General features: G+C 37.1%; 1 protein-coding gene and 1 non-coding gene across 18 annotated transcripts in view; both read right to left on the bottom strand.

Moving 5' to 3' along the window:
- Window positions 1-329: 329 nt before the first annotated feature.
- mapk8ip3 (mitogen-activated protein kinase 8 interacting protein 3) overlaps window positions 330-22,723 on the bottom strand; it is a 27,760-nt gene continuing 5,366 nt past the window's right edge. Inside the window, exons 3-34 of one of the 17 annotated variants that reach the window (XM_056239757.1) lie at window positions 22,646-22,716; window positions 22,319-22,407; window positions 21,521-21,544; window positions 21,074-21,218; window positions 20,087-20,315; window positions 19,604-19,706; window positions 19,292-19,410; window positions 18,758-18,769; window positions 16,875-16,892; window positions 16,334-16,391; window positions 16,101-16,253; window positions 13,972-14,029; window positions 13,266-13,414; window positions 11,719-11,775; window positions 11,368-11,538; window positions 10,153-10,312; window positions 8,870-8,920; window positions 7,683-7,769; window positions 7,445-7,597; window positions 6,228-6,393; window positions 5,935-6,129; window positions 5,703-5,859; window positions 4,671-4,790; window positions 4,488-4,568; window positions 3,821-3,888; window positions 3,567-3,715; window positions 3,305-3,476; window positions 2,847-2,960; window positions 2,358-2,396; window positions 1,681-1,842; window positions 1,456-1,602; window positions 330-1,377 (exon numbers count right to left, since the gene is read on the bottom strand). In XM_056239757.1, coding sequence (XP_056095732.1) covers window positions 1,259-1,377; window positions 1,456-1,602; window positions 1,681-1,842; window positions 2,358-2,396; window positions 2,847-2,960; window positions 3,305-3,476; window positions 3,567-3,715; window positions 3,821-3,888; window positions 4,488-4,568; window positions 4,671-4,790; window positions 5,703-5,859; window positions 5,935-6,129; window positions 6,228-6,393; window positions 7,445-7,597; window positions 7,683-7,769; window positions 8,870-8,920; window positions 10,153-10,312; window positions 11,368-11,538; window positions 11,719-11,775; window positions 13,266-13,414; window positions 13,972-14,029; window positions 16,101-16,253; window positions 16,334-16,391; window positions 16,875-16,892; window positions 18,758-18,769; window positions 19,292-19,410; window positions 19,604-19,706; window positions 20,087-20,315; window positions 21,074-21,218; window positions 21,521-21,544; window positions 22,319-22,407; window positions 22,646-22,716 — 3,596 coding nt within the window. In that variant the 3' untranslated portion in view covers window positions 330-1,258. Of the gene's footprint in view, window positions 1,378-1,455; window positions 1,603-1,680; window positions 1,843-2,357; window positions 2,397-2,846; window positions 2,961-3,304; window positions 3,477-3,566; window positions 3,716-3,820; window positions 3,889-4,487; window positions 4,569-4,670; window positions 4,791-5,702; window positions 5,860-5,934; window positions 6,130-6,227; window positions 6,394-7,444; window positions 7,598-7,682; window positions 7,770-8,869; window positions 8,921-10,152; window positions 10,313-11,367; window positions 11,539-11,718; window positions 11,776-13,265; window positions 13,415-13,971; window positions 14,030-16,100; window positions 16,254-16,333; window positions 16,392-16,874; window positions 16,893-18,757; window positions 18,770-19,279; window positions 19,411-19,603; window positions 19,707-20,086; window positions 20,316-21,073; window positions 21,219-21,520; window positions 21,545-22,318; window positions 22,408-22,645; window positions 22,717-22,723 lie in introns of all 17 variants that reach the window. The other 16 variants (XM_056239763.1, XM_056239769.1, XM_056239765.1 and 13 more) reach the window with 16 other exon arrangements.
- LOC130075314 (small nucleolar RNA Me28S-Gm3255) lies at window positions 20,814-20,898 on the bottom strand. The gene has a single exon (XR_008805467.1). It is a non-coding gene; the product is annotated as a small nucleolar RNA Me28S-Gm3255 (small nucleolar RNA).

Below are 22,723 nucleotides of genomic sequence, written 5' to 3'. Positions count from 1 at the left end.
AGATTTTTAAACATGTTTTTAAAACATTCTCTTATGCTCACCAGAGCTGCATTTGATCAAAAATACAATATAAACAGTAGAATTGTGAAATATTATTAGAATTTAAAATAACATTATAGAAAAATTCTTTGATGAATGCAAAGTTTGAAAGAAGAGCATTGATTTGAAATAAATCTTTTGTCACTTTTGATCAATTTAATGCGTCCTTGCTGAATTAAAGTATCAATGTATTTCAACAACAAAAAAACCTTGAACGGTAGAGTATTTTACTCTTAAATGTATTTGTGTTAATAAAGAATTGATTAAATTATAGCATTGAAGACAGAAGCATTCAGCACATAAACATTTATTTCTTAATACTTAACCACACAGAGAACATAGAGTGATGATTTACATACAAGGCGACTGGGCGGGACGTCCATCTCTTTCAAACCTGCAGCCAATCGAAGGCTTCAGTTCAGCTGTTAACCTCATGCTTAATCCAAAAGGGAAGTTAGCAGGTCCAGTCAGCACACATTTCACTTTGGTTGAAAAAGGGCTAGCTGCAACTGGTTAAAGTGATTTTGCGTGCTTTTTATTAATCAATTTAGTTGAATATTCTTTTACATATTTACTTAATGAACTGAAATGACATTGGGACATGTTTGGGTTGTGCTAGATTACCCACAAATCCTGGCCACCATTTATTTGATTATCCTCACATATTCAATCATTTCTCTATGCAGTGCATGATGTATTCCAGTATTTACATAAGTCACTTTTGCATTTTCCTTTTTGTATTCAATATTCATCTAGCTGGTCTTTTCAAAATGATTCTGCTCATCTCTGAAACTCTGAGATCACGATGAGTTCATATCATTGAGTGACCTGTGTGCTGAGGGACTGTAAAAACAAAGGTCACGGTATTTGGCAAAAACTGGGTAGTTCTTTCAGGAACGTAGTTTGGTATTGTTTAAGCTGTTTATATGCATTTCATTTGAAATTGCCATTCAGTCATAAGTTGCAGGAAGTTCTTGAACCTTGTGTTTTTGTTGGAAAGGGAATGTTACAGGGTGGATTGAAGGATCGTACAGGTAGTTATAATTGAGGGTAGGAAAATACAGGCTGAAGGGTTCAATATAAGACTTTAAAGGGGTAGTTACAAGGCCGTGGTAGTTACATAGCTTAGGTACAGAATTCGGGGCATAGTTACAGAAAGGATTCATACTTTTATCTTTGGGGGCGGAAAGGGGGGCAAGGCAGGAGGTGTCTGTCCGTGTTACTCCGGAACATAAGACACCTGCCACACAATGATATGACTCCTCTCTGCTTTAGACAACGCTGGCTTCATCTGAGGAGCTTCACTATCCGCTTCCTCTGTCTCATCCTCACCATCACCTGAGAATGACAGAATGAATAAGTTATGAGTTTATGACCCGATGTACATGCTAATTTTGCTTATCAATTGCTTCTCACCAATGCGGAAGTCAATATAACCCTCTCCTCCACTCAGCACCAGTACGTTTTGAAGACTCTGAGCTTCTGTGTCCGCTGGGGCTGAGGACCCCTGAGACTCTGATGGGCTGTCCAACACGCTACCATTCAGGGTGGCCAGCACATTGCCTGGAAACAAAAGATGACATGTTTTGGGACTGACACAGCTCACAGCATATAATATACTATTATTGATTTGACACTCACCTGGCACTGACACAAAGAACTTGACGGCATCTCGGTGTCCATGAAAACAGAGTTGAGCTTGGGCCATGGAACAGTATGGTATGAAGCTACTCTTCTCAGAGTTACTGTCATCCGCATATACATGGATCACGCCCCCTGACGATGTGGGTGACACCTTATTGGCTACAAGAGAACAGAACCCAGCAATCATAAAGCGCAATGACCAATCGCAGAAACTCACAGGAACTGCTAGAGCTTAGGTAAATAAATGAATCTGCTGAAGAGGAAAACTGTAATAAAGAGCTCACAGCATGCAAAAAAAATATCCATGGATAAAAATTACAACAAAATATAAAACCACTAAAAACAATTTACTGAAAAAAGTAATGAAAGAAGGATATGCTGTATATACATATATAGACATACATATATACATTTATCTGATAAATATGTATATGTGGATTTATATTTATATGACTCTACATTTCCCTGTTGAAAATAATGAAAAAAATGAATATAAACAATAAATATAGTAATGCACAGAGAAATAAGTCATCATGACCAAAACATGCTAAAACCACTGAAAGAAAGAAAGTTGATTGAACGATGGAATAAATGAAAGAAGACCAAGGTGTTCCCAAAAGAAGTGTGATGTAACTGATCTTACAAGAATGACAGTCGTAACGCTCCACACTTACCCCTCAGTCCCAGGAGCTGCCCTCGATGAAGAACTACGGCTACAAGAAGGAGGAAGTGGGAAGGGGAACAAGGCAGGGGAAAAGAGCAACACTTATAAGACAGAGCAAAAGAGGGTAGTGGTACAATAGAGAAAAAGGAACAAAGAAGAAAAGCTAGAAAGGAGATGACAAGAGGCAACACAGGGTTTGTTGGGTAATTAATGGATTAATGAGGTTGGCCTAGCGGTTAATGATCTGGGATGATGACATTAAAGTTTGCAGGTTAATCCCAGGGTGTTGGCAACCCAATGAGCTGAAGAGTTAGTGAGATTCAAGCCTCTTTACTAGCTTAACCGGCAAGACTTCATTGGCTAGCAAGCTTCAGAATAAAGACCATGCTGGTCGACCAATGACAGGGACATGTTTTGGTTGATCAATGGAAAGGGAAAAGGTTAGGATAATCATGTGAACACTGAAGTGTGTGTGCAAACAAACTCGCCCCAGACTTACTTTCAGTCAAAGGGATTGAGATGATGACACCATTTCCAGTCCCCACCCACAAGCGGTTTCCTCCAATCAGCAGGGCAGTTATCCTGACAAAAGAGAAGCCCAACTTTCCTGTACCTGTCAATCACAGACAACACAGCAGAATGTAAAACATTTATATTGTGACTACCGATCTTTTATATATAATGTATTAGGCTAAATGTTTCCATCAATAAATTAATATAATAATTAATTAACAATACATTTAAATAATAATAAAGTTATTTTACTATAGTGTAAACTTTCAGTTGAACTGCTTTTAAGGATCTGGAGAAATAAAATAAAATAAAATATTATTTTGCCAAGCTAAGCCTTAAATGCTAAGAGGAGGTAATTCAGCAAACATCTTATGTCACTACTAAACTAATCTCTAACCAGAACCTATAAATAAGAAGTGTCGAAGTCCCAGAAGCAAGTGTTACCCAGCATCTTGCTGACGTAAGGCTCGATATCCACGTCTTGTAGATGCTGGTGTGTGAGTGCGTGGTATAAGCGGAGCGTGGAATCCAAACGGATTGACACCCAGACACCATCACCAATCCATGCCAGCTGCCTCACCTGGCTCTCCTTGCGTGGGTGAGCGTCAAATGATTTCTATATGAAAGAGAGAGAAACATAAAATAAAATAAAAGTCCCAAGACAAAGGTTGTGATGAGGACATAACATTCGCTGTCTGAGACTCGCCTCAATCTGCATGCTCTTGGGCTGGATCACATGGATCTTGTTCTTGTTACCACACCAGACTTTGTCATGAACCACAGCCATGCATCGAATGGAGTGGTGGGGTCTTCCCAGATCCATTAGATGATAGTTGGATAGATCCCATTGTCCATCTATGTTTACATTTCACATTATGGAGAGCATGAATAAAAATATTTACAGCAAAATCCTGCTTTAATAATAAATGACAGTTATTTTTCTAATAAGTTGATGAAAACCTTCAGCTCTGTGGAAGATTGCAAGTGTTCCATCAGCTAATGCAACCAAAACTCTCCCCTTCACATGTCTGAAGCACAAAGAGACAAAGACAGAGGAAATTATTACAGAATTTTTCATATACCTTGTGATACTAGTTATTGGTCTATATGGTCTATACTTGTTATTGGTAAACATGTAAACAGTAGTATATACTGTATATATATATATATATATATATATATATATATATAAATATATACATACTACTGTTCTAAAGTTTGGGGGACAGTAAGATTTTTACATTTATTCAGTAAGGATGCATTAAATTGATCAAAAGTGACAGTATAAACTTTTACACTCTTACAAAAGATTTCTATGTCAAAAAGATGCTTATGAACTTGAGCATTATTTTATTCAATTTTGAGCAGTTTTATATCAATTTTATTCAACATTGGTAATAAGGAAAAATATTTCTTGAGCAGCAAATCATCATATTAGAATGATTTCTGAAGGATCATGAGACACTGAAGAGGGGAGTAATGATGCTAAAAAATCAGTTTTACCATCACAGGAATAAATTACATTTTAAAATAGATGTAACAGTTCTTTTAAATTTGAATAATATTTCAAAATATTACTGCTTTTACTGTATTTTCGAACGGTAGTGTTCATTAGGATTCTACTTACACCAAACTCAGTACAGAGTCTTTGAGTTTGATTGAATGGAGGCATTTCTTCCAGTTGGACACTGCAGAGTGGACATAAAGCCTGTGGACAGAGTTTACAGTGTATGTTACAGGGTGTGTATAATGATTGAAATGGAATTATGACTTTATAATGTGAAAATACATTAGAAGATGTAATGCCTACCAGCCGTTTTGGGCTCCCAGCCACATGGTTGGGGCAGCACTTGTTCCTGCCCGATCGTCTCCTGCCTCTTCTGAGTCTGTGGGGGCTGATGTCACTTGCTCCTTTGGCACACCTGCCTCACTGATGGCAGAACACACAGAGTAGACCATTTCAATTCAACACATCATTTATGAAAGTCAAGGGCGTAGGTTTGATTTTGATATTGGTGGGGACATCACCATTTTTGCACATACGATAGATTTTTTTATTTTTTTTTATAGATATGGTAGCCAACACACTCATAACTCATAAAGGGAGTATTTTTTTTATGCCAGTATGTTGCTACGACAATAATTACACAATTTTGACTATGTAAACCAACAACATTACAATTTAGTCTTCTTTACTTCATGATAAAATATCTAAACAAGCACATTCAAAACTGAAAAACAAAACAATTTTTTTTTTTAAATGAATGAATTCGGTAATGTTAAAAATTAAAGGTAACTAATAATGACAAGGAGTCCATGGACAAGGATTTTTAATGGAGACTGTTTACTCTGTCCGCAGTGCAATTGTTAACATCACTCATCAGAGTACATAATATATGGAGAGGGTTAAAATGAATTGGACCAATGATGATTCTGAAAGAAAACTGTGCACATGTATTTTCAATACGCTTATACAGGGTTTTCTAGCATATATGTTTGACTTCTGATAATGTCAATGGTGTGACCCATTTCAGATGTGGCCAAAATGACAATAACAGTGGTTATATATAAATATATGTTAATTGTGTGATCACAATTATTGCTAGGCACCATTCCGTAGTTGCTTGATATTCGCAGGAACATGTCTCTAGCGTCCCTCCTAAATTCTACGCCCTTGCCTAAAGTATTCAGCAAATAAAAAAATATAATAGGGAATGACTGGTTTAGGAAGTTGTAAGATGTCTATGCAAAAAGCTTTCATAAATCTCTATTTATGCATTTGCAAGGCACTTCTATCTAAAGCAGCTTTTATGGTTTTAAAAGTAGGCTATATGTAAGGTACCTGTGTGTGTTGTCAGTAAAGACATGCTCGGTGAAAGATCTGAGGGTGATGTCCACGTTCTCACTTGGCCCCGTCTCCTCTGACACCTCAATGGCTTCTGTCGCTTCCTCCGCAGACTGTGACACAGCTAAGCTTCTACACACTGGAGCTGTAGGAGCTAAACACCAAGCATATGATGACCAATATGTAGTCTCACAGATTCAGAACATACATTTTCAGTCAGTTTGCTCACCTTGGCTTCGGTCCTGCACGGGGGTGTCAGTGCGAGAGGAGCAGTTGCTGCGCACTACGCTGCAGTTAGTGGCACAGCCCACGATCGTGATCCCTGCCAACATGCCCTCCACTCCACCCTTCTCCTCTGAAGCCCCATCTCCACCCTGCTGCTCCAGAAATATCTCACCTGCTGGGTAATCACTCTCGCTGGCCGCTACATGCACACACACGGACAATGCAGGTGACAGTTAACTCAACTGCAACAGTGTTTGTTACAATCGACAGTGCATTTACTTGTAGAACTACACAAACCTGGTACACTGGAGATGCACAGCACATGGGCATTGCACACGTTAAACTGGTCAACTAGTGAGCAGGGCTGGTTTGCATCGATAATGACCACTTTACTGGCTGAGTGAGTGCTGGTCAGAATCCACACGCGGCTGTTCATAGAGTCAGTTTCATGCAGTTCCTTAGGCTGGAAGAGGGTGAAATACAATTGTTTAGATTTAATTCAGTTCATCATTCATGATGCTTAAAATTCACTTCTAGCATTTTCTACTGAAAGAAAGATGGGTAAGCTGTGAAAAATCTGAGACCCATTTTGAGATAGTGACTTTAATAAACAATTATATTAAATGAAATTAAACAGTAAATAAATAATACAGTAGATTAAAAACTGTATTATTTGCATAACAAATTGAGTGAAAAGTTTAACTGAAAAAATTGCATGAATTTGAGTATTCTTTATTGTTTGGTTTGTCTCCCTTTTGCTTTCAATGTCACAAATTTGCTTAATTGATTAGTGACCAATAAAAAGTGGAGAATTGTAACTATTCTTCATTCATTTTACATCACAATATTTATTTGGTTTAAATTCTGCTGCAAAATAACTTTCTGCTTTTTTCCAGGTTTAAATTTTGATTGAAATGAAATTTTCAATGTGGTCTCAGACTTTTTGATCCCACTGTGTGTGTGTGTGTATACTACTATTCAATAGATACTATTCAAATCTGCATTTATTTTCTTTTTAAATATATTTTAAAATGTATGGCATCATTACTCCAGTATTCAGTGTCTCATGATCCTTCAGAAATCATTCTAATATGATGATTTGATGCCCATTTCTTATTATTATCATTGTTGAGAAAATCACATTTGCATTTGGCAGACGCTTTAATCCATTGCATTCAAGGTACATATTAACATTTTATTCGTTCAAAAACAGTAGTATCAAAAACAGTTGTGCTGCTTATTACTTTTATGGAAATTGTGATTCTTTTTTTCAGGATTCTTTGATTAATTGAAAATTCTAAATAACACCATTATTTAAAATAGAAATATATTTATTTTAACATTATAAATGTCTTTACTGTCACTTTTGACAAATGTAATGCCTCCTTGAATAAAAGCATTTCTTTCAAAGTCTTACCGACCCCAAATTTTTCTGATTATCTTGAACATGTCTTCAAAAGACATTTTTCTTTAATTACATGTTTTATTCTTGTGTTTTTAATGAATCCATTTACCTTCTTTTTCTCTGGTGAGCTCTGCTCGCTCTTGCCGTCTCCGCCTTCGTCTTCCCCAGTCAAGGGATCGGAGCCATTGGATGGCTTCACAGCTGCAGCCTCCTGATTGGATGTCTTCCAGCCAGTGAGATCCACGCCAGCAGCACACCACAGCTGTGTCAGAAGAACAAGAGTCTGAGTTCAGAACTTCACAACCTCAGAACCAATCGTCTGCGTGTGTTTGTCGGTCATCTTCTACCTTCCTGTTGGGGTCTTTCTCCACCAGAGGGCGGCAGTACACTGGCACAGGGACGTTTTTCATGCGATTATCCTCTTTCTCATTGGCCTAAGACAACACAGGAAGGCGGTGATGTTTACAAGGCCTTTGTAAATAAGATCACTGCTACACACTACAAGCAGAAAGATGCCATACTCCCATCATGCCCTGGTTAAGATTGCCTTTATCCAGGGCAGACAGAGAAAGGGGAAACCAAGAACAGCAAACCAGAGCAGCAGATCTAAGTCTGTTAGGGTTACAAGGCAGATACATGCGCAATGACAGGAGTTAATCTACTGTACAGTCAGTAAACGCCTCTGAAAGACAGAGAGAGAGAGAGAGCAGCAAATCATGATTCAGGTGTTTCTAAGATGAGGAAGGTTTGATACGGACCAGGAGGATATCATGTTACACAATGCTGAGAGAATAATCAGAATTAATTTACTTTTATCAAGGACTGTTTCCTGTACACAGGATTTAAATTGTGTAATCATGAATATTTTAAAATGAGCTTTTGCTACATTTTAGACATCTGGAATTTGTTCTGAACTGTTACCACTGGAGTTCAATTAAACGTGGCTTATATTTTGGATTATTTATATTTATTATCTTTAAAAGGGCACTCTTACAAAAAAGTACTCTGGCGGTGCCATGGTTCAATAGTGGTTTCAGATGGTACTTCAAAATACTATTGCATATCAAATGCTGAATGATTACCATATTCATGTACCATTGTTTTGAATGACATTTTGATAGACAGTACTTTGTTTTTAGTGTAAATAAATTGTTTACATTTCCCATTTTACATTTACATGTTTACATTTTGCAATAACGCTGGCATCTAAATTATGATGTCTAGCACATTTATGTCATTGTAGGTTTGTAAGCAACTGTACAATCGGCCACATGTCTAAAATGCACTAAATATTGTGTTAACTTGATAGTGTTAGCAAAGCATTGTTAGCAGGAAAGCATGTCGACAGCTGTAAATACCAGAGGTTTAATTCCTAAAGATTAATTCAGCTTCAGCAAAGACATTTTCTGCTATATCAGTTTTCTGCTGTGTCTACGCTATGATTTGCTGACTGAGGCTGAGTCAGGTTTAGGGCCGGGGTTTAAAGGGACAGTGTGGGAGAGGTGCATGCTGGTCCTCTGCCGCTCAGACTTGCCTGCGTCCTCTTCACTGTGGCATCTTGAGTGCTGTCCGCCTGGGAGCCATTCTGTGGGAGATCACAGTTAGCGCCACGGCGACACTGTCACCACGGCAACCCTAACAAACACACTGTCAACCATGCCAACCCTAACACTGTTGTTACTTCTTTTTTTTTTAACTTATAACTTGACAAAAGTAGCCAAGAGTGTTCAGATGTCGCACGAACATGTTAAACCATTTATAATAGTTAAAAGCCACCTTGAACAGTGTTGGGCAATAGAAGTTGCTATGTTGTTATTGTGACAAAATGCTACATCAGTATTTTCTTCACATTTTTCTGCGTTTACAGCTAAATAAGTAACTACACACTATTCTCTCTTATTTACTATTGGGAAACTCGATTCACTTTAGTAAATCTGTTAAATTTGCACGGATCATGTACATAAACAATTCACTGATCAAATAAATAACAGTGCAAATAAACAACTCACCGTACAGTGTTATTTTCGTAGTATTTATATAATAGTATTTATTAATATTTTTCATTTGAGTTTAAGTTTTAGTTTTAGTAATTTTGTTATGTGCTTTTGTCATTTTTTTAAAAAAAACATTTCTGTTTAGCTTTAATTTATTTTTATTTAATTTTTTTTAAAATGTTAGTTGCCAAAGAAACATTTTTAATTTTCATTTTATAAAAATATCAAAAAAGTTTACAATTTTCTATAAAATATAAAACATCCAATATTTAAATTTTATTTTATTTATTTTCAGCTTTATTTAAATTAACAAAAGTGAATTATTTTTTAGTGAAATGCTGTTCTTCATCATTATTTTTGACTTGTTTATGTTTTTTTTAATTTATAAGATTTTTTATAAGATTTTATTAGATTTTTTAGATTTATTGCACAATTAAGTTCACTTTAATCCTGTCACCATTTATATTTTTTATCATTGTGATAAACCATCTGATACTGTTACATACTTAAGCTACTTTTTGTTAGTTGTAGTGTAACTAAAAAACATGTTTTGACAATGGCTTTCGCACATCTTCAACAAGCCATTCATATCATCACCTACATAAAATCAAACGCCCATCCCTGATCTTGGGAGGAGCTAAACTAAGACACGTCCCTCCTGGGTGCATATCTAAAGTGCACTTTGCATATTTATTTTCTTTTTTCCTCTATTTCACTTTATTTGTGGAGGGCGCTCCCTGCAAAACAGTGCCACTCTAGTCTCTGTGTGGAGATGAATTGCTAACAGAGGTCAGGGGTAGAGGGTCAACATATGGGCAGATACCTGTTTGAATCGGGATGGGACACTCCAGCCACAGGTTTGCATGGGGCCGTCCTTGCGGCGCATGTGCTCACGCACCTGCCGGTACTGCTCTCGACGCTGCTCTCTGCGTGTACAGAGCGCAGAATCGCTGAGGAGAGACGCAACACCGTTACTGGGCATTCTACAGGGCGAAGAGAGAGAGAGAGAGAGAGAGAGAGAGAGAGAGAGAGAGAGAGAGAGAGCAGTCAGCGAAAGAGCGAGAGAACCAGCCAGCCAGCAGAGGCCAAAAATAAATGCCACAGACACACGGCGTGATGTGAAAACATGATGTGATATATTTCCCTTACATTTTCGCATTTGGCAGACGCTATTTCATGCTAATGGACTGGCAAGCATGTGTATGTTGAGGTGAACTGATGTTTTAAAATGTTATTTAAAACTTAATAAATGAATGAATGAATGAATGAATGAATGAATGAATTAATCAAATATTCACATTTATTCAGTTGGCAGCAGTGTTATTATTGTTTACTAAAACTAAAACTATTAAAAAATACTTTTTGTTAAATAAAATAAAGCTTAAATAAATATTAGATGAAAACTTAAACGAAAACTGAAATAAAATAAGTTGAAGTAGTAATACAATTATTAAAACTAAATACACTTTAATAGAAATATAAAAACTCATATCAAAAAAGCACATACCAAAATGAAAAAACCTCAATTAAAATTGAGAAACTGAAAAAATTAAAATAAAAGCCAATTAAAAATATTAATAAATGATACAATAATAATAAAATAACAATGTTTGGCAGATGCTTTTATCAATTTATCATGATGTATGTTCCCTGAGAACTGAACCCCACAACCTAAATAAAGTAATTATTAGATAAATAAATTAAATTTATTTTTATTCTAAAAATAAAGGAAACGTTTCCTTTTAGAGGTTATGTTAGTCTGTAGTTTTTATTATTAGTTAGTTTTATTTAAATACAATATATTTCCTATGATATTTCCTTATATAAGCTAAGTAAACGTGTGAGTGTGCAACAGCTAACAGTCAAATGCAGCATTAGCACACACCATTTAGCAGGAGTCAGCTTGCCTGAGCAGAAGAAAGAGAGAGAATACACTTTGAGGACACAGAGGGAGGACAAACAGACAGGTGGATGTGTGGATGAGGACATGAGGATATATGGGACAAAGACACAGACAGGTATGCATGTCTCTTCTCACTCTTCAGGCAGGAACTCCAGTATGCAGTTGGAAGTGGAGATCTGGCACATGGTTTGGGAGCGTCTCTGGTTGTAGCCAGCAGGAGAAGGAGACTTGTAGTGAATGTTGACACTGGTGTATGGACGTTTCACTGGAGGAGGGCTCGCAGATGAACTAAAAAGACGTGCAAAGCTGGAGAGAGACACAGAGCAAAGTAAGAAGGTAAAGGAACAGGAAAACACAGATGAAATGTAAATCATAACATAAGTAACAAAACTCTATTTTAACATTTAGACATGAAATCAATCCACTTCCTTAACATACTGATTTAAGAGTCAAAAACAATATGTCTAAATCTGCCGTAATACTCACAATTGCCAGATGATAGATTTCTTTTTCTCTGGTAGAGCAGGACTCTCCCGAGATGCCCTGTGGAAGTGAAACGGACAAAGAGAACATGAAGTCTGCACTGTAAAAAAGTTTGCCCATGTAATCTCTAGGCTATTAAGGTTAAACCTATTTGGTTTGCTGTCTACAGAGGAGGGGCTCGAGGAAGCAGCTTCAACTCGAGCTTAGATTAGGGGTGGGTGGCGATATGGCTAAAACATAATATAACGATTTGTTTTCAGGAATATCACAGTTTTATCACAATTCTGTTTTTCTTGTTGGTTTTAAGAATTTTACAGTCACTGTGCAGTACAGCCAAACTAATATCCCTGTTTTAAAATTTAGTCTTAGAAGCTAACAAAATATAAAAGAAAAAACAGACCATTTAGGCCAAATAAGGGATGGGGGCGAATATACATCTTATTACACTTTATTTTATTTCATTATTTTATCTTTGTTATTTAAAATAAAAACAAAGACGCTGTCCTGCAGAGTTTAGCTCCAACCCTGAAAGAAACTCACCTGCCTGTAGCTTTAGTAATCCTGAAGACATTGACTAGCTGGTTCAGGTGTGTTTGACAAGGGTTGGAGAGCTAAACTCTGCAGGACAGTGGCTTTCCAGGACTGACGTTTCCTAACACTGCCCCAGTGGGACTGCTAATGCTTGGAAGCTAAATTATGATGGTGGAGGTGGAGGGATGCCAAAACAGCTGATGCCAGAGCATGGTTGAGCTGCTGCTTATTTGCTCAGGCAGTTAATTGAACGATTAGATGGGTTCATTCCTTCTGAAATAATGTTTAGGAACTCCACTTAATTTTTTTTTTTACATGTAATAGATTGTAAAAATGCTATAGTTTAAACCTGTTTAACTGTAAGTTAACTTATTAAAAATTGGAAAGCATGGACATTTTTTTTATAAATCATTTAACATTACATTGAATGTAAAAACATTTTTAGTAAAAGTATAAATTTCAATATAATTTAGTTCAAATCCATGTACTACTTAATTGTGTTTCTACTAATTATGCTACTGTTCAAAGGTTTTAGGTCTGTGAGATGTTTTTGAAAGAAGTCTCTCATGTTCACCAATCTTGCATTTATTTGATCAAAAACACAGTAGAAATTGAGATGTGAAATATTATTACAATTTAAAATAACTGTATAATATATTTGAAAATGTATTTTTTCCCTGTGATGTCAAAGCTGAATTTTCAGCATCATTACCTCAGTCTTCAGTGTCTCATGATCCTTCAGAAATCATTCTAATATGATGATTTGCATCTAACATTTGAATTGTAGTTTATGTTATCAGTTATGTACACTAGGGTGTTTTGTTCCATTTTATGCATTACATCAATATGCATCAATACATTTTACACCCCTATTGACCGTTTTTTGTGTGTTGTATTGATGAAGTCATTTAGATGTATGCAAATGTATGAGATTTTGTTCACATGCTTGGATGCACGATAACAGAAGCTTGTAAGTATCTAAATGAAAGTTGATTTGGATGTGGCTGCTTCTCCCTCACCTGATCATCTCGGTCCAGCGCACAGCTTCCTGAAGCTCCATCAGTCTCTCCTTGTACTGGTTGCGCTCCATCAGTACACGAGCCATCTCTACACGTGTGAACCGCCGTCTCTGCGTCATGGCGACATCGTCCTGCAGTGGAGATGAGTACTGCACCACAGAGCCACACAGAACAGAGCAGCGCCACAAAACACAGCAGCAGTGAAGCAGAGGTTAGTGCATCAGCCCTTCACAGCATCAAATATGTGGGTAGTGAAGCATTGTGAGAAGGTTGAAGGTTTGCTGCGCATTGCACTTTAATTAAAAACTGTTAGAGCAAAACAAAGCATGGCCTGTAGAAGTGATTGGTAATGCACACATTTAACAACTGACTGTGTATTTGCACTTTGCATTTTGCATTTAAATGCATTTAAAATCTCACTTTAAAAAGTCATAAATGGTATTAATGTTATTAATGATATAAGAAAAAACATCATTCCAAAGCTAAGTTCCAAAACCTAGTGAGCGTGATTGCCTTCTCCATGAAGGATCCTGTATGCTATGCTGCCTTTGAACTATGAGTTAAAACTTTGACTTTGAGTTAAAACAAGGTGTTCTTGGAGGAGACATAATTCAATTATCTCTACCTTTTCACATCAGTGAGGCAGTTCACTAGTTTTTGGAGCAGAGCAAAGGTGTTTGAAATGAGACTGAAGTGTTATACTTACATCCTCTCCACCCTCATCTTTAGAGTCCTGCGATGCTCCTAATGCTTCAGCCCTCAACCTTTTATCAAAGGGAGACATTAAGACTTAAATTAGAGTGGAGTGACAGAGACTTTTAGGCCCTTTTTACACCTGGTAGTAAGATGCGTTTTGGTCGATCGGATCACAAGTAGACGAGAGAGAAACACTCCCGTTTACACCTGGTGTTTTAAACCGTGTCTTTTGTCCACATCTGTCCTGATTTCATTGAGGGGAGGGTCTATGGGCTGGTAAATCGATGGGCTTTTTCAGATCTTTCGATCTAATGGATGAAATAAGTTTGCGCAATTTACATATGAACACGACCGGAGATGACTGAAAAACATACGGAGAGCAGCCACTTAGGTTTCTGCTCTGGAAGCCGCCGAACGCTGTGAGTGCGGGTTAGAAATCAGGAATGGTGTGAGAACATTGTGCTTGATACGTTTTTTGTCTTCAAACCAAACTTGGTTTTCCAGCAAACAAAGTTTAAATCCCGTCTGGCTAACGCGCTTCCCATTATGTTTATGCATAAAAGGTGACTTTGTCGCTGCATGTACGCCACTGGCTGGCGGTGAGGTGGTGACTAGCGATAGTGGCCGTTCCCACTGGGTGCCTAGTAACTTTTGTGAATGACATTTACGGATGTTACTCCATGTTGTAGACAACAAATCAGTTTTCTTGTCGCTACAAACAAACATTTTGGAAGGAAAAGTCTAAATATAAATGTAATCAGTACATAAAATGCCTAATATTAAAGATGAACGAGTGCTTTTTGCCATCGTGGTTATTTATCTGCAGCAAAAGGGCAAATGTCGGTCTATCTGGGCTCACGAAACCATTTAGCCTCAGAGTCCACCGTATGTACACGGAGTTATAGGACAGTTGCTGACTGCTAAAATGAGCTTCTCCTTATTAATCCTGCCTCGGCACTGAAGAGCGATGGATCATGTGCACTCCACTGTTTTCACTCCCATTGGTTGTCGCTCTCGAAAGTCGCTCTTTATTTGCATAAAGTTGAACAGTTCTCAACTTTGTTGCGTCACTGGACACGCCGCATCCGGTCGCCAACGGTCGCTGTCGCTCGTGTCGCCGAAAATCGCCCACTTTTCATTGAAATGAATGGGATCATGTTCATTTGTCGCTTGTAGTGTGAATGTACGTTAAAGCCCCATTCACACCGCGAGCGACACGCAGCGACAAAGCAACATGATCCCATTTATAGGCGGAGTTTTGTGGCTGTTTGAACGCATACGAATGCAAAACAGTCAAATGCGTTTTCGACTACCTCTGGAAGTGGTTGAAAGTGGACAAGCTCAAAATGTTTTAGACCCCGTATACACCTGTATTTAGCGTCGTCCGCTTGTGATCCGATCAACCAAAACCCATCTTCTTCCAGATGTAAACAGAGCCTTAGACTCACAGAGACTAAAAAACACCACAACCCACTTTCAGAGACACAGACTAAAGGGGCTGTTCACACAAAATACATTTTTGAATTCATCTGTGCTGCTTTTCCATTGTTTTTCTATGTAAACATGCGGTAGATGGATTGGCCTCTGAACACTGTGCACGTCTTTTTCAGCATCTCGCACACAACAAGGCAGTCTAGAAACACGGCGCTAAAGTTTTAAAAGAAGTAAATAATTAAATAACTTTTAAAAAATGTGTCTCTTTTTTCTTGTTTATAAGCCCTCCATTTTCTCAGTTCTCTGTTCAGTGTCTTACCTCACACCCTTTCAAACTTAAAACTGGAAATGTTGAGCTGGAGTTCATGTTCGGCTTCTTTGAACAGTAAAGCTCGCCTTCTTTGATTTGATTGGCCATCTCAATCATTTTGACATTGACTAACACTGTTAGACCACTGGGGCAGATCAACCTAAAAATGTGTCTTTTTCAACTTTTTGTTATCCTAACAACATGGTGCGTAATGGAGTGCAGCAGATCTCCATACAATAATATCACATTTTGGGGAGACAATGTGGTCATATCTCATTATTGGAAGGATTCCCTCAATGTCCTAAGGACAAATCAATTGACAAATGTCAATTTTGGGACAGAAAAATTCAAGGGAAACAAACCCTTGCAAACAAACACAGGCAAAAGTTCCAGACCTCTTTAGATCCTCCTCCAGTTCTTTCACTCTCTGGTCCACTTTGATCTTGGACTGTTTCACTGTTTCCAGCTCTTCCCGGAGAACTTCCTGTTCACTCGACAGCTCGTCCACTTTAGCAATCAGGTCATTCTTCACAATATTCAGTGCATTCCTACACAAGGCAAATGACTTTGTCAGGCATCCAGACACATACGTACATGAGCAAATACAAACACGGTCTCTATCTCTTACTTGGTCTCCAGTAGTTGTTTGTTCTCTGTTAGTAGATTTTCCACCTCTTTCCCCATTCCTGTGGGATATACAGTGTTAGCAGGAGTACAGACCACCATGAACTGAATAGACTATGGTATAGCTGATTCAAAACTACAAAATCACAATTGTTTGAAATTACACCACAAACACAAAGAATTACAGTACATTTATTAATAGGGCCCAATAAAAAAAGGTGAGTGAAAGGTGAGTGTCTTTATTGTTGCATTAACTAATTACCTTTCAAGATTTGATTAACAGCACATCTACAGGGAAATAATCAGTGTCTAACTTGATAAGTGGACTGTAGAACATCCAAACAGACTTGATTAAAATAATATGATTCATATGAGCCGATAAGCCATGCATTTGAAAGCACAGCACTGAGCAGCAGAAGATACTAGGATTAGAAGAGCAGAAGCACAGGAGAACATCTCACAAAAAGCATCGCTACAAAACAAGAAAGTGTCACAATGTCTTACTGAAAACAACGTGAGGGGGAAAAGGAGGCTATGAGCCTTACCAAAGAAATCATCCCGGACTGAAATAGAGAGCCGAGGAGGAAAGAGAGGGAAAGTGGCGAGGTAAGAGGAGGCAGCCAAAAGAAAGGAGGAGTAAAGTTATGAATTTGAAGACAGAAGAGGATATTAAAAGAGGAAGATAATGATGGAAGTGAAAAGAGAAGAAATTAAAAAAGATGAAGAGAGCAAGAGAGAAAGATGGACAAGCACATGTTAGATATTTATCATCACACACATACAAATAGGCACACACACACACCTGATACATTATTTTTAAAGAAAAATTAATAAAACAAATCATCAGCTGTCACTATTACACTAAAAAGTATTTTTGATATATTAGACCTTCATCTTTAATTAAATAATTGTCATTAACAATTACAAAGGAGCTATTACCATTCAAAAGTTTTGGGTTGGTAAGATTTTTAATGTTTTTGAAAGAAGTCTCTTATGCTCACCAAGGCTGCATTTTTGTGGAAACTGATAAATTTTTCCCTAGGATTCTTTGATGAATAAAAAGTTCAAAAGAACAACCTTTATTTAAAATAGAATGTTTTGTAACAATTTAAATGCCTTTACTGTAACGTTGGATTAATTAAAAGAGTCCTTGATGAATAAAAGCATTAATTTCTTTAAAATAAATTCTTACTGACCCAAACTTTTGAAAAGTATTGCATTTTTAAGTGTTTTAAATGTTTTTTTTTATTTTATTTAATGGTTAACACTTTATTTTACAGTGCACTTGTTACTCATGTTACATGTAGTTTCTATAGCAATAACTATAAAATATGCACAATTACATGCAACTAATCCTAAACCAAACCTAATCATAACCCTCAAACTATTTTAAATACATGTAGTTAATATTACTCAGTATTTAAATGTATAATTACACTGTAACAATGACACTTTAAAATAAAGTGTAACCTTTTAATGTTATGTCTTTACAGTTGTTTAAAATCTCTAGGACACCTTTCTCAATAATTTTTCACAACTATTCACTCAGTGATCACAACATCAGTCTATGTGGGCTAAACTGTGGATCATTTTATTTGGCACAAAATATTTCTTTGAAATGACATGAATTATTTTCTCACTTAGATACAAACACCACGAAAACTTTATGTATTACAGGCAAATTCGCACATGTTTACAAAACTGTTAAACATGAGTTAAAAACCTAGTACAACATAAAAATGAATAAGACAGAAATTTGCATTCTACAGCAATACCATATTAAAATATATTCTGAATTTCTGAATCTAAAAAAAAATCAAATACTATCCATGCAATTACCGTAGATTTAACTAAACACCTACAGTCTTTCAATTTCATTACCATCCATTCAAAATGAGAAAACTAAGGAAAAATGTTTGTAGTGTAATGTAAACATGGGCTATGTAACATATACTGCCGTGATTTATAAGCAGTAGAGAGTGTCATTCATGTTTTGTAAAGACATTTTACAAAAGAAAACATTGTATAATGCTACCTGATGTTAGTGTTTTTTTAGGTCTGTGTTTTATAAGTGACAGTGTGTTTGTTGGATGAAAACGAAATAGAGTGTTATGGAATAATGACTTGATTTGACACATGTATGAAGTGTTTTGGCAGTTTTAGTGCATTTGAATGTGAAAAAGTTGAAAGTTGGTTAGGAGAACTGTGTGAAGAGTTTTGAAAAAAGTATTGAGTATTAAAAGTATAAAAGTACTAAGTATTGAGAAATGTGTCCTAGCAATTGTAAAAAAAAAAAAAAGCTGTAATGTAATATATGACTAATTGTGTTTTCTAATGTGTATTGTTGTTTTAAATCCATGCAAAGGTCATGAGGAGCAAAAAAGAATGAGAAATAAAAATACCAAACAATCAGTGATCAGATACACACCTGAGAATTCCCCTAGGGGCGTGGCCGAGAGAAGCACACACGGGAAGGAAGCACAGAGAGGGGTCAAGGGTCAGTGAGTGAGACGGCCAATCAAAAGAAAGATCCACCTTCACACTGAGATAAACAAATCAACAGCTCTACCTTGATAATGAAACAAAACAAATCAGAAACCGCCAACGTAAATAACGGAAAGTACTCAAATTAAACAACTACATCACACCAAAATTGCTTAGGGGCAGGAGATACAGCCATAAAGCAAGCATGATATCCCAAGAGACCTTGCTTTGAGGATACATCCAGCAGTGTGGGCTTCCTGACAAAAGGCATGCAGTTCAAAGTGCAAGCAAGAAAAGCCCTTAGCAACCATGCGCTTAGCAATGGTACTTGAAATATATATTTAAACAAAATTAAAAATCATTGATATTAAATGCAGGTCACATATAAAACAAGATAACCTGCATTTATGAGAAAGTGTCAATCAACTGTTGAGGTAAAATGTTCAATGAAGGTCATAATCTGAACTATGAAGCTTACCGAGAAGTTCTGCTCCTGCGTCCACATCACCGATGATGTCAGACTTGGCGTCTTTGATCTCGTGGTACAGAGAGTCTGTGTTGATGCCGAATGCCTCATTCACTATGCCCTGAGAAGGACTTCAAAGGAACAAGAGTTCTCGTCATTATTTCACTTCAAAGCTTGAATCCTTTACATTACACAAAGCAACTTTCTAAACAGTATTCTTAATGACCTGTAACTTTTATTTTGATGGTTCTTTTGTACGTAAACTGGAGTATTTTGTACTGTTTGTTCACGCTTTAATGGTGTGAATGATGTTCATCAGTCTACCTGTTTCCTCTTTCGAAGTCTCGAGGGTCCAAGCGCATTTCTAGCTCTGGTGTTGAGTCTATAATTTCTTGAAACTCTGACCATTCATCACTACTGCCCATACCTACACACACACACACACACACGATTGAAAAGAAGAACACAGAATCATTGTCCTGTCAGGGAAAATTTGAATTTTGCATTGTTTGTAAATCTGTAGATGTAGTAAGATCAATTAAATCGATCAAAAATGACAGTAAAGACATTTACACTGTTAGAAAAATAATATTATGTTGTTCTTTTGAACTTTCTATTTATCAAAGAATTCTGAAAAAATATATCAGTAATATCCACAACTGTTTTCAACACTGATAATAATAAGAAATGTTTCGCGAGCACCAAATCAGCATATTAGAATGATTTCTGAAGGATCTTATGAAGGATGTTTTTACACATTTTATTCAGTGATTATTCTTTGCCTCAATTCTTCTCCCTTTCTCTCACCAATGCTGACGTTCCTGGTTTCCTGACAGACCTGCACCTCCATGTTTCTACTAAGACGCTTTGCATTCTTGTGGCCCCGGCCCCGGGGCTTGTTGAACTCTTCCACCGACACCAGCCCATCGTTCAGAGGGGTAACTGTTGCCGAGGGAACAGACGAGGTGGGAGTGTTTGATTTGCTGCCTGTGCTGCTGGGCGTGGCTGCGACGGAGTCTGAATCTGAACCATCCTCCTTAAACGAAAGGGAACCACATATCACACGCACGTTTTGATAATAAACATATTCTGCTAAACTTCTAAACTTAAATCTTCTACACTAGTAAATTTGATATTGCTTTGACTTGTTTGATAAACAAATATTTAGACGTACTAGCAAGCAAACATATATTGTCATACAAATTCAAACATGTAAAAATGTAAACTGTAAAAATGTAAATTCAAAAATGTAAAACTGTTTATAAAACATTTATAAATAATAAAATGTCTGTGCATTACCACTATATACTTCCAATAAAAATATATTTATCTTTGAGTCAAAAATCCTAGAAGCTGAAATGGCAACGTGAAAGGTCCACAGATAAAAAGCTATGTCAAACAAACTCAAATTGCTTTATACTCATGTGACTTGAGTCATTTGAAAAAAAGGAAGTGAATAACTCATATCTTCTCTTCCTTCAAACAACAGATCATTAGTTATGCGTGCACAGCTGACAGATGTTTCATCTAGGTGAGATTCAGTTTATTAAAATCATCTTGTTTTAAACACAACTGTTCATTTCAGATGGCTAAAATAAGACAAAAAACGTCAGAGAACAAGGCAGAGGACGGACGGCCAAAATCATGGACCCTTGGAGGCCTGCTGGTGACCATCGAGCAACCACCCATGAACCTGATCTCGACACAAGCAGGCTTAAGGGGGGAGTGTCTGACAGAATGATGGTTATCATAACTCCTCCCCTGGCGTTTCGGGTGGAGTCATATCTGTCACACCTGATAGCCAGGGGCGTAGACAGGTCTGCTGAGATCGCTGGAATGCCAGACGTCTGACAAAACCATTCTAGCCCCCCCAAGACCCCCACGTACCATGCCATCTCCGCCAGGAAACAAACTCAGTGATGGGGGGCGCTCTGTTTTACTGCAGGACAAGAAACAGATAGATGTAGAACGTCAAATATTTCCCACTTAACTAAATTGGCACATGAAAATGAGCAAAAAACTCAATGGACAGGGTGAAAACATATAAAGACACAAAACCACAAAGGAGAAAGAGGTACAGGTTTCTCAGTCTCTGACACTCAGACTGCTAAACTAGGCAGGGCGTTTGCGTGAACGGGCAGGGGGTTCATTTTTTATTTCAAAGGAGTAAAATGGGAGATAAAAGGACTGCAGAGACAGGGGTTTGGGTGGGAAAATGTCAGAGAGTGTGGGCAATTTTACCTTTTCCTCCAGTTGTGTCGTTTACTGCAGAGACACACAGCGGCACACGCACAGAAAGAAAGAAAGAAAGAGACAAAAAGAATGTGAACACACACACTCACAAACACAGTGACACGATACTTACACAGGACATAAAGTCACGTTACATACAGTATACACTCCAGTATGTAAAAAAAATAGATGGGAATGATTAATGTTGAAACCATGATGAAATTGCAAATAACACATTTAAATTATATATATATTTTTTAGAAAACTATGTTTACAGCATTTGAAATCTTGTTTATTCTTCAGTTCTGACTCTCTCACAACTTTGTACCAAAATTTTAGCCTGTAAGCATGTCTATGAAAATGTTTAATTAGTTGAAATTAGCTGACTCTGTTTAAATGAAAATAGAAATGTGTGAAACTTGTGGAGATGTGTGTATAATTGAGTATGACTATAAGCCAGCCACAACACTAGATCTGACTAAGCAAGACATGACAAACTGTGACTGAGCATCATCACCCAGTGCCTAGCAACACTGTCTCCAAGACAACTGTTCCAATAATGGGCCATTTTGTATCATCAAAATCTAAACTATTCTAATACATACACATCCAAACGTCATAGCTGGTGTCCCAAAATAAGAGAATATTAGTTTGCAGTTTGAAATTTAAAAATATTTAATTGAACTGGTTACCCACACTGGTTAAAAGCACAAAAGAAACATGCAAAACACAAATTGCACATTCCAACTCTTAATTTAAACGAAGGCTTGGAATGGCTGCATCACGCTGATTATACAAGTTACTCACGACCGTCCGCAGCCTGTGGATTCAGACTGGTTGCTGCCTGACTGTTGCATCTTTGAGCGCTCAATGTGTTCCACATATGTCTGTATCATCTGGAGAAAATAAAATCAATGTTAGTGTATATGCTGACTTTTTCGAGATGTGGAGCTTTGTATTTGTAACTTTTGAGTTATTGCTTCCCCACACCTATGAATTTCCATGATGTTTCCATTCATTTTCCATGCCAAAAATCATTTTTATCAAGATCATAATCACAAAGAGCAATTTTTAGCAGATAAAAAAATTGAAGAAACAAGAAAAGAAAACCTGCATGATGGGTATTCTTCTGACCTCTGTATGACGCTGGTGAAGGGAGTTATACTCTTTCTTCATGTCTGATTCTCGTTCTTCCAGACGAGAGACTACAAG

Source organism: Rhinichthys klamathensis, unplaced genomic scaffold, assembly GCF_029890125.1.
Source record: "Rhinichthys klamathensis goyatoka isolate OS25496 unplaced genomic scaffold, OSU_Roscu_1.1 h1tg000571l_1, whole genome shotgun sequence".
Classification (NCBI taxonomy): Eukaryota; Metazoa; Chordata; class Actinopteri; order Cypriniformes; family Leuciscidae; genus Rhinichthys; species Rhinichthys klamathensis.
Note: the sequence above shows the minus strand (reverse complement) of the source record. Positions and strands in the feature narration are given on the sequence as shown.